Source organism: Amblyraja radiata, chromosome 26 (genome assembly GCF_010909765.2).
Source record: "Amblyraja radiata isolate CabotCenter1 chromosome 26, sAmbRad1.1.pri, whole genome shotgun sequence".
NCBI lineage: Eukaryota > Metazoa > Chordata > Chondrichthyes > Rajiformes > Rajidae > Amblyraja > Amblyraja radiata.
The window spans coordinates 5097166-5109479 of record NC_045981.1 but is presented as its reverse complement, the minus strand read 5'-3'; the positions used below and the strand labels follow the sequence as shown (position 1 = coordinate 5109479).

At 43.9% G+C, this 12314-nt stretch overlaps 1 protein-coding gene across 2 annotated transcripts in view; it reads left to right on the top strand.

The window, feature by feature from the left end:
• Window positions 1–12314, top strand: part of dnah9 (dynein axonemal heavy chain 9) — a 325024-nt gene that overhangs the window by 111888 nt on the left and 200822 nt on the right. For both annotated transcript variants that reach the window (XM_033044073.1, XM_033044072.1), the window contains exon 39: window positions 9102–9267. In XM_033044073.1, coding sequence (XP_032899964.1) covers window positions 9102–9267 — 166 coding nt within the window. The remainder of the gene's footprint in view (window positions 1–9101; window positions 9268–12314) is intronic.

Here is a 12314-nt window from a genome sequence, read left to right as displayed (position 1 = left end):
TGGAGAGAGGGAATGGGAGACGTTACAGATCTAGACCCTTCCTCTGACTTGTATCTAACTAGTCTAACTTGGACACTAACTAGTATCCTACATTCAGGAAATTATTGCCTGCAAATGTTCACAGAAGCTTTTTTTCTGTGCTGTTGCTTGAAAAGTATGCTGAGGGCATTTTTCAAATCCTGCAAGAACTGCAGCAAGATGAATAATTAAAACACAGCTCACGTTTGCACAACCCTCTTGATTAGCACGCCACTGAAGGCCGTATCAAAACGTGATGACCTTGGAGCATCATCCTAGACTAACAGACGTATCACTATTGACAGTTCCCTATATCACGACAGTATATCTTGGCTAGACCACTCATGCCTTCTGCATAATGTACTGCATTTCATGTTACTACTCAATTAGAGATCTGACTGGTGTGAGTAAAATATGAGAGGCAAAACTGTCTCTGGGAGTATATTGTGACATTTCCAATGCATTTAATAAGATCCTAGATGAAAACAGATGGTGAATAGAAGGATTAACTGGATAAAATAATGTTGGATGAGAGTCATATAGAGTATTAACGCAGGGACAAATTGGCGAGGCCAACTAGTCATATTCCCCCATTATCCTATATAATATTACTAAATAGTATCATGGTCAATAAAAGGTGAAATGCATTAACTCGGGATAAATAATTCCTGATCTAGTGATATTTGTGGACTAGTTGGGCATTGGAGTTTTATTTTGCATTGCTACATATTCGGGACAGATAGTGAACTTTGTGTAATTGAGAAATTAGTTGTAGTCAGATATCTCTATTGAAAGTTGAAAGGGGTGATGTAATTGTGTCTGTCCCTTATTGTACTATGCTGCAATGACATTGATGTGCCTTTCTTGGTTGTCTATTTTTCTGACTGTGCTTCATGTCATGGTGATCGTTTGTTTGATCTTGGATGTGGATGTTTGATCGGAATAATTGGTAATCATAGAGTAAACAAAATGGGGTCAACATATTTCAAGAGCATCATTTTGATTTTAAAAGAGTGATGGACAAGGCTTCCTTACATCTTCTTGCCTTAACCTCTCTGCTGCACAGCTTTGAATCAGGATAACCTTAACACTAGGTCAGTACTGAAAGTGCACCAGCTCAAATATGCCCCATGTCAAAATATTTATTAATTGAAGGGTTTCAGGGAAAGTCACGAAAGGTCAGCAAAGATGACATCCTCATGGGTCCATTCAAAGATGAGGCAACCCAGAAGTTGATTCCTCAGATAGAGGTAACCTTCTGATTGATGACTTTAATATTTCTGAGTCCAACAGTGCAATCTTGTTACAATTTAACTGTTGGCAGCACATTCCCAATTATTTATTTATGTGCATTCTAGCTGTAGATCTTTCTGGGATTCTCTTTGCCGAGCAGGGTATATTTCCTGCAGTAATGAGACAAAGCAAAGTAAATGATGATACAATCTGTGCACCATCATTTCCTCTCACTTCTGTGGCTTCATAATGACGTGGTCTTAAATTAGGTGTGAGATTTCAGAAGCATCCACAGGAGACGAGTGCTTTCCAGCAATTCCCAGCCCCTCAACACAATGGATGCTCCTGCACTGGGATGACTCAGGAAGGAAACAACGTTTGACCTGGCAAAAAAAATGACTTCACTGATTTATTTTTGGTTCTCATGCACATCACACTTAGGTAAAAGGATTAAGCAAGCTTGAGTAGATAAGAAGGTGCATGTTTAGGAAGCAGATCTTCACCTGCTCTCTCAGCTGAGGTGAAATACTTTAGGTATGAAAGGAGCACACACTTATATAATGAGCTACAATACAATACAATACAATTTATTGTCATTTGAGCCCCAGTGAGACTCAAACGAAATTTTGTTTCCACAGCCATACAAACAAAGACAATGTCCTACAGACATACACACAATTAAGTTCACACAAACATCCATCACAGTGAACCCACTGTGATGGAAGGCAAAGTCTTTTCTCTCCCCTGCTCTCCATGTCTCTCCCGATGTCCAAGCCCCAGGCGGGTGATGATAAGTCCCACGGCCATTTTAGGCAGCGCGGGGCGATTTACGGCCCCGCTCCCGGTCTGAAAGTACAAGGTCGGAGCCCCAGCGTGCGATGGTGAGTCCCACGGCCATGAAGCCGTGCCGGGTGATGTACGGTCCCGGTCCGGGTCGTTCCAACCCCGCGACACGGGCTGGAGAAGTCGCGTTGCGGGAGCTCCGGGAAGCGGTCTCTCTCTCCCCGGACCCGCGAGCTCCCGATGTCCCAGTCCACCGGACCTGCGGCTGCGTTGCTGGAGCCTCCGAGCCCCAGGAGTCGAGTCGCAGCAGTGAGTCACCACCGCTCCCCACGTTCCGAGGCCGGCCAGCCCCACGATGGTGAGTAGTCCGCACCTCCACAGCTCCGCAGACTCCCGAGCCCCTGGGTTGTTCAGGTTGGAGGCCGCTCCACGGTGCTAGGCCCCAACGACAACGGAGACCCGACAGGGAAAAGGTTGGGTCTCCCGTACAGGGAAGAGATTTAAAACGGTTTCCCCCTCCCCCCCCCGACATATACACATTTAAAACCAAGCTTAAAAAAACACAAACACTACATTTTAACTAGACAAAAATAAAAAAAAGACAGACAGGCTGTAGGAGCCGCTGCAACGAGTCGCGCCACCGCCAAAGCTTGCCCCATTTTGATGTGGTCTAAATTCAGTCATTTCTATTCCCTGAAGTGCAGATGACATACTCTGCTCTTTATTAAAGTAATTTAGTTGTGCTTTTGGGAAATAATTTATTCAGCATTCAAGTGGCTCACAAAATGCTCTCTGCATTTACCATCTCATCACAGAATCTCATTAACTGGTGACGCATCCAGTTGCCATTTCTGTAGGAGTTCTTTTAATTTTAAAGTGGCTGAAAGGCAGTTTGAATAACCATTTAAAAACGCACTACACAGACAGCACATGACTGGCGACCCTAGACCAGGGAATGCACTCTCCGCATAATAACGCCAATGTATTTGTTCACCAGCCCAGACTAACACACAATAAACGATAAAGGATGTTCCAAAATGCAGAACAGTATTAGTGTAGTTTAGAGATACAGCCCCTTCGGCCCCACCGAGTCCACGTCGACCATCAATCACTAGTTTACTTTAGTTCTATGTTACCCCACTTTCTCATCCTCTCCTTATGCTTTAGGGACAATTCTACAGAGGCCAATTAACCTACAAACTCACATGTCTTTGCGATATGAGAAGTACTGGAACACCCGGAGCAAATCCATGTGGTCACAGGAAGAACATTCAAACACCACACAGACAGCACCCGAGATCAGGATCGAACTCGGGTCTCTGGTGTTGTGAGGTTGCAGCTCTACCAGCTGTGCCACTGTGCCACCCTTGTTTTTTTATCTCCTAAAGCATCCAGTTGCATACTTTAGTGTTGGTTACAGGAGCTCACATATTGAATATTTTCCCTTTTACATTTCGATGTGTGATCACGTTTGTAAACTATTCACATGCAAACAGCTGTGATGTGCACTGATCTGGGTTTTCAATAGTAACCATCTTCATACTTCCTTTCTTGGCTTTTGTCAGTACAAGTCCCCCTTCCCTCTGTGGGAGACAGGCCTTCTTCAATCTTTCAAATTAGTAATAATCTTTCAAAACTCTTTAGATTCTGGAGTAGTTCCTGAGGATTGGCGGGTAGCAAACGTAACCCCACTTTTTAAGAAGGGAGGGAGAGAGAAAATGGGGAATTACAGACCAGTTAGTCTAACATCGGTAGTGGGGAAACTGCTAGAGTCAGTTATTAAAGATGGGATAGCAGCACATTTGGAAAGTGGTGAAATCATTGGACAAAGTCAGCATGGATTTACAAAAGGTAAATCATGTCTGACGAATCTTATAGAATTTTTCGAGGATGTAACTAGTAGCGTGGATAGGGGAGAACCAGTGGATGTGGTGTATCTGGACTTCCAGAAGGCTTTCGACAAGGTCCCACATAAGAGATTAGCTTACAAACTTAAAGCACACGGCATTGCGGGGTTCAGTATTGATGTGGATAGAGAACTGGCTGGCAAACAGGAAGCAAAGAGTAGGAGTAAATGGGTCCTTTTCACAATGGCGGGCAGTGACTAGTGGGGTACCGCAAGGCTCAGTGCTGGGACCCCAGCTATTTACAATATATATTAATGATCTGGATGAGGGAATTGAAGGCAATATCTCCAAGTTTGCGGATGACAGTAAGCTGGGGGGCAGTGTTAGCTGTGAGGAGGATGCTAGGAGACTGCAAGGTGACTTGGATAGGCTGGGTGAGTGGGCAAATGTTTGGCAGATGCAGTATAATGTGGATAAATGTGAGGTTATCCATTTTGGTGGCAAAAACAGGAAAGCAGACTATTATCTAAATGGTGGCCGACTAGGAAAAGGGGAGATGCAGCGAGACCTGGGTGTCATGGTACACCAGTCATTGAAAGTGGGCATGCAGGTGCAGCAGGCAGTGAAGAAAGCGAATGGTATGTTAGCTTTCATAGCAAAAGGATTTGAGTATAGGAGGTTCTACTGCAGTTGTACAGGGTCTTGGTGAGACCACACCTGGAGTATTGCGTACAGTTTTAGTCTCCAAATCTGAGGAAGGACATTATTGCCATAGAGGGAGTGCAGAGAAGGTTCACCAGACTGATTCCTGGGATGTCAGGACTGTCTTATGAAGAAAGACTGGATAGACTTGGTTTATACTCTCTAGAATTTAGGAGATTGAGAGGGGATCTTATAGAAACTTACAAAATTCTTAAGGGGTTGGACAGGCTAGATGCAGGAAGATTGCTCCCGATGTTGGGGAAGTCCAGGACAAGGGGTCACAGCTTAAGGATAAGGGGGAAATCCTTTAAAACCGAGATGAGAAGAACTTTTTTCACACAGAGAGTGGTGAATCTCTGGAACTCCCTGCCACAGAGGGTAGTCGAGGCCAGTTCATTGGCTATATTTAAGAGGGAGTTAGATGTGGCCCTTGTGGCTAAGGGGATCAGGGGGTATGGAGAGAAGGCAGGTACGGGATACTGAGTTGGATGATCAGCCATGATCATATTGAATGGCGGTGCAGGCTCGAAGGGCCGAATGGCCTACTCCTGCACCTAATTTCTATGTTTCTATGTCATTTACAGTCCCCGCCAACTCATCTCAAATTCTTGCAAAGGGACTGCTGTGGAAGGAAGTCTCACTTGATGACACAGTAAAGGAAGGAATTCCATATGGAGCCAGCAAATGGAGGGAAGAGAATCCAGCTGAATGCTCACACTATTTTTGCATTTTGGGTTTAAATATCTGAGTTGTAACTAAAACTCAACATTGATATTATAATATCATCGAGCAGAGACAGAGGAGTGTGGCAATGTTTGCCAGTTTAGTACATTAGAGACACAGTGCAGAAACAGGACATTCAATCCATCGAGCCATGTCAACCAGCGATCACCCTGTACACCAGCACTATCCTTCACACTGGGGAACAATTTCCCCACTCCCCACTCATCAGACGGGTTAAACCCACTGTGAGGACAGTTAAAGTCTGGTCAGAGGAGGCGGACTCCACACTTCAGCAGTGTTTTGGAAACACTGACTGGAAGGCGTTTGCAGCCCAGGCCGCCCTTGACTCCCACACGGACATTGATTCCTACACATCCTCTGTTCTGGACTTTATAAACTCCGCCATCAACAGTGTCACCTCCCTCAAACGGGTGACCATATTCCCGAATCAGAAGCCATGGATGAACAGCGAGGTCAGGCTACTGCTGAAAGCACGGGACACCGCTTTCAGGTCAGGTGATGCCCGAGCCTACAGTTCATCCAGGGCTAACCTGAAGAGAGGCATCAAGAAGGCCAAATAGATGCATGTAAATAGATTTATTTATTGCTCATATCCTATGTCGCTCTTCCAGGGAGATGCTAACTGCATTTCGTTGTCTCTGTACTGTACACTGCACAATGACAATTAAAGTTGAATCTGAATCTGAATCTGAATCGGATCAATTTACAATTGGTCATATGCCAATTATCTGACAAACCTGCATGTCTTTCGAGTGTGGGAGGAAACCGGAGCTAGATATCTGGACAGATCGTTAGAAATCTCCTTGAGTTTTGTTCCACTGCAAAAAAATAAATTGAAGAAGAACAAGCAGTAAAATAGTGTGAAAAGCACAATTAGAGAGCCCTTGAAAAGGCCAAAGCATTAAAGCAGAGCATGAACTGAACAGAGAATGGAAGATCGCTCAAAACTGCAACGGCTGAAATAATAAATCAACAGGAATAAACAGAGGAGAAATTTGAAAATGCCAGCTTTAGGTGTTTGTTGAGTTGTCATCACTCAAAGCAATGAGACTTATAATAAAATCACAGCCAGCACCTCCCCCCAAAATCATCAAACATTTTAACAGTACTTTCTGTTCTATTAAGTCTAATATGTGTCCGGTTGGCAATTAATTTTCAGTTCTGAAAATCTAACATCATACTATCTGAAGAAGGGTCTCAACACGAAATGTCACCCATTTATTTTCGCCAGAAATGCTGCCTGTCCGGCTGAGTTACTCCAGCATGTTGTGTCTATCTTTGGTTTAAACCAGCACCTGCAGTTCCTTCCTGCACCATACTATCTGATTATTTTGTCATTTTACTTCCATTCAACGTGTCCTTTGACTCTTAGTTATGTTGGAAACAGATGGCACCTTCTGACCTCACAGCTAAATGTCGGCACGTGAATATTACGTTCACAAAGGCAGGTTTTTTTAAAGAGGTCATGTATTAGCAGGAGATAGACACAAAATGTTGGAGTAACTCTGCGGGACAGGCAGCATCTCTGGGAAGAAGGAATGGGTGAAGTCTGGGGTTGAGGCCCTTCTTCAGACTGATGTCGGGGAGAGTGAGTACATAGATAAGGAAGTGTAAGGTGTGAAAACAGGACAATGGGGATGAGGTTCAAGGAAAATGTAGAATAGATCATTGTTGGCTAGGAGAAGGTAACAACAAGGCAACCAGAGATACAATGTTGTCCGTGACAGTCAGGCTGGTCGGAGAACTGGGAAGGGGGTGGGATGGATAGAGAGGAAAGTAAGTCTATGTTCATACTGCTGGGGTGTGAGCTGCCCAAGCGAAATATGAGGTGCTTTTCTTCCAATTTAGGTGGGACTCTCTGACAGTGGAGGAGGCTCAGGACAGAAAGGTCAGTGTGAGAATGGGACGGGGAGTTAAAGTGTTTGGCAACCGGGAGCTCAGGTAGGTGTTGGCGGACTGAGCGGGGTTAGAAGGGTTGTGGCACTAGAACGTTTCTCCATTCACCTCTTCTACCCATCTACTGCTTCTTCCACAGGGCAAGGTAAACTCAGATGCAGTTAGTCCATGCTCCTGTGACCCGTGCTGATCCTCGCATGATCAGAGGATCACGACACAGTCTGATGCCTATTATGGTTGAGCAGGTGCTGGCAGGTAGTCCAAGCCTGTCCGTGAATAAATGACTAATGTGGGATTTCGAAGATCAATGAGCATCAGAACAAGCAGGCAATGAAAGGAAAGGAAAGAACATTTTTGATGGCTGCCACAATTCGCACAACATGCTTGATAATAGAGTCGAACATTTTGGCAGGAAAATCACTCAGCTGTCTTGAGCTGTGACAGGGAACATGCTGTCAAAGAACTTGCTTACAAAATCACTGCACACCGCAAATAGAGCAGTAGAAGTAAAACACAAATTTGTATGGATATCCCATTCTCGTTGCAAAGGGGTTGGCCTCAGCACGCCATCAACATCAAAGGCATTGCTATAAATAATAAAATGACAGAGGAAATTCTAACTATTAATTGCCACGCCATACCATTTACTTTTGAAGGAATATTTCAGAGCTTGATTCAGATTTCATAGAAACCATGTAATAATAATAATAATGGATGGGATTTATATAGCGCCTTTCTAATACTCAAGGCACTTTACATCACATTATTCATTCACTCCTCAGTCACACTCGGTGGTGGTGAGCTACTTCTGTAGCCACAGCTGCCCTGGGGCAGACTGACGGAAGCGTGGCTGCCAATCTGCGCCTACGGCCCCTCCGACCACCACCAATCACTCACACACATTCACACACAGGCAAAGGTGGGTGAAGTGTCTTGCCCAAGGACACAACGACAGTATGCACTCCAAGCGGGATTCGAACCGGCTACCTTCCGGTTGCCAGCCGAACACTTAGCCCATTGTGCCGTCTGTAAGGAGCACCAGGATTGAAATGATTCTGTTTTAACCATCAGTGGTCTGCGGCTCTGCTGTAATTGTAACGGCATAGTTATGGAGACATGGTACAAGCGACCAAAAATACCATTTCACAACTTTTTCTTTTTTTCTATTCATACAAAAGGACAGAGAAGCAATTGTTTGAAAGTCGTCAAATTAAATAGAAAGAAACTGTAATAAAGTGAGTGAGATGAAAAGTAGGGGTATCAAGATCCAGAAGACATAGGTTAAGGTGAGGGGGGGAGATTTAATAGGAAGGGTGGCTAGTATATGGAACGAGCTGCTGGACGAGGTAGTTGAAGCAGATAGTCTAGTTTATAGAGTGCGGACACAGGCCCTTCGGCCCACCGAGTCCACGTCGACCAAAGATCCCCGCATCCTAAAACTATCCTACACACACTAGTGACAGTTTTTCAACAATTTTACCAAGCCAATTAACCTACAAAGCGCTGCGCCACCATGCCGGCCGATAGGTACTATCACAACATTTAAGAAACATTTAGACAAGTACATGGATGGGATAGGTTTAGAGGGATATGGGCCAAGCACGGGCAGGTCAGACTAGTGTAGATGTGACATGTTGGTCAGCGTGGCTAAGTTAAGCTGAAGGGCCTGTTTCCACACTGCATGACTCTGAGCTCTAATCAGGGTCAGATGATCCTCAACACTCATAGGCATGAGTACTCCATCTTACCTGAACGGTAGTCTTAAAACCAGAACTACAAAGAATAGCGTTGATAACTCAGCTGTGTGGTTGCACATTTGTTCTCCTCAGATTAAATCTCATGCTACCTTTAGTAATATTTGCTGTTTATATTTTGTAGCCATACTGGAAAAGCCCCTTGAGAAGAAGGCTGGCAGGAACTATGGGCCACCCGGCAACAGGAGACTGATCTACTTTATTGATGACATGAACATGCCTGAAGTTGACACTTATGGCACTGTTCAGCCACATACACTCATCAGGCAGCATTTGGACTATAGTCATTGGTATGTGCTACTCAGTTACTTAATCCATCCTATCTTTGTAGATCGTGAAAGATGAAGTTCTTGATGAATGGTGCATGAATTTGTCTCGGGATGGTGGGACAAAATGTGTGGTATATTATCAATTGGCGTAAATTTGTAATGTTTGCTCGACTTTATGTTGAATGCAGTGTCGGCTGCTTATTTGGATCACTAACAACTGAATTCATTTCCAAGGGAAAATTATGTCCCAGTCATTTGTGCTTTTCAATTTGAGGATTACCAACAATTGTTAACTGCAGCATTTTAATTCTGCTTTCTGTGAAGTCTCATGGTATACATTCTATTGCATGAAGTCGTATGAGTCCCATGTTGTCCAAAAATGCAATGCTGGCATTTATTTCGAGAGGGCTTGTATACAAAACCAGGGATGTAATGCTGAGGCTCTATAAGGCGCTGGTCAGGCCACAATTTTGGGCCCCATTTCTGAGGAAGGATGTGCTGGCTCTGGAAAGGGTCCAGAGGAGGTTTACAAGAATGATCCCAGGAATGAGCAGGTTAACCTATGACGAGTGTTTGACGGCACTGGGCTTGTACTCGCTGGAGATTAGAAGAATGAGGGGGGACCTCATTGAAACATACAGACAGAATAATGAAAGGCTTGGATAGAGTGGATGTGGAGAGGATGTTTCCACTAGTGGGAGAGTTTAGGACTCGAGGTCATAGCCTCAGAATTAGACGTTCTTTTTGGAAAGAGGTGAGTTGAGGAGGAATTTCTTTAGTCAGACTGTGGCGAATCTGTGGAATTCTTTGCCACAGGAGGCTGTGGAGCAAAGTCACATGTTCAAGGCAGGGATAGATAGATTATTGATTAGTACAGGTGTCAAAGGTTATATAATTAAATAAAGTTATAACTATTGCTTTATTTTATTTACTATATTTATTTTTTCAATTCTTGGTATAACTTATTGTTAGCAAACTTATTAGTTTTGAAATGGTTATTAGAATTAATTAAAATGTCTAAAATAGCATGTTTATTCAGAGATTTTGACAGGAGCTAAGGCTCCATCCCCAGCTTTCATGTTTTCCAAATGATCTCTGGATATTCAGGGTTGCGAGATGCTGTCGTTTACAGATGATCAGTCAGATCTTCCCTCTGCATTCAGGCTAGATATGCTGGGTAGACTTTTCAAAACTGAGTAGTGAGCTGACTTTGGACTCAAAATAATGCCTATAATTGACATAATATTTGTTTAACATTTATTGGAACATTTTGAATTAATATTTTAGAGCACCATTTAACTGTTATATCTAAATGTTTTTATGAATTGTAATGAGAGAAATTGATTGAAAAAGCTGGAAATTATTTGACAAAGCTGGAAATTTATTGAAAATGCTGGAAATTGATTGAAAAAGCTTACCAAAGCTGGTAGGAAACTTGTTATCATAGGAATCTGCCAAGATTATGATTGGCACTAAATTTCTTCCAGCCTTGTAAATTTGCTGAGATATATCCAAATTATGATGCATATTTTAAATTGGCTTCCAGAGATTAGAATGGGAAAACAGCAGTAGATATGATATTAACCTGCTGAGTACTGGTTTTAGGTGACAGTTTTCTAAATACCAGTGGAGTTAAGGCCTTTTTTCCAAGCACTTCACCGTGAGTAGACGAGGGTCATTTTCACGTATATTTTGTGTGAGAGGGCAGACCTTTTCATTTTGTACATACACAAAATAATCAGGTTTATCCTCATTTACTAGTTGAAATCACTCTATCCAAACTAGTATTCCTCTTTAAACCAATACAATACAATACAATACAATTCAATTTATTGTCATTTGGACCCCTTGAGGTCCAAACGAAATGTCGTTTCTGCAGCCATACATTACAAAACAAAAAGACCCGAGACACAACACAGTTTACACAAACATCCATCACATCGTTGTGATGGAAGGCAAAAAAAACTTATCTCTCCACTGCACTCTCCCCCACGATGTCAGAGTCAGAGTCAAAGTCAAAGCCCCTGGCTGGCGATGGCGATTGTCCCGCGGCCATTAAAGCCACGCCGGGTGATGCAAGGTCGCGCACCGGGTCTTGGTGTTAGAGCCCCCGGCGTGCGCTCGCAGAGTCCCGTGGCCATTCCAAGCCACGCGGGGCGATGGTGTAAGGTAATCTTCAACCCCGCAACTCGGGCGGGAGAAGTTGCCGTTGCGGAAGCCCCGAAAAGCGGTCACCCAGCAGGGACCCGCGGGCTCCCGGTGCCGCCGTCCGTCAAACCCGCAGTTGCAGCCTCCGAATCTCCGGAGGTCGGGTGGCAGCAATGCTCAACCACAGCTCCACCCGCTCCGGACTCGGCCAGCCCCGTGACGGTGAGTAGTCGGCAGCTCCGCAGCTGGAACCCCAGGTTGTTCCTGTTGGAGGCCGCTCCACGTTGCAGCCCCAACGACAACGGAGACCCGACAAAAAAAAGGTCGGGTCTCCCGTGCAGGGGAAAGATTTTAAAGTTACCCCCTCCCCCCCACACCACCCCCACCCCCACACACACATACCCCAACAGAAAAAATAACAAAAACTACATAAAAACGAGACAAAAAATAATAAAACACAGACGGACTGCAGAGGCCGCTGCTGACGAGAGTCGCGCCACCCACCGCTTCCGCCCAACATTCCCAAATTATGAATTAATTTAATTGTTCTTTTCAGGCGTATTTGCCAGCCCAATAATTGTGAACACGTCCTGAAAATATAATTATTGTTTGCAAAACTGTTTAGACTTGAGGATGTGATAAGATATTTAAGAGATACAAGTTTTAAATTCAACAATGATGCTGAGAAACTCCTAGTTTCTTTCAAAAGATACATTCATATCCATTAAAAAAAATACGTGCAGAGAAGATTTACCGGGATGTTGTGTGCACTTGAGGCCTTGAGCTATAAGGAGAGGTTGAGTTGGCTAGGATTTTATTCCTTGGAGTGCAGGAGGATTAGTTTAGCTCTGATAAAGCTGAGGTTATGAAAGACACACTATAAACGCAAGCTCTTTCGCTGTGTTTCTGTATTACTATGT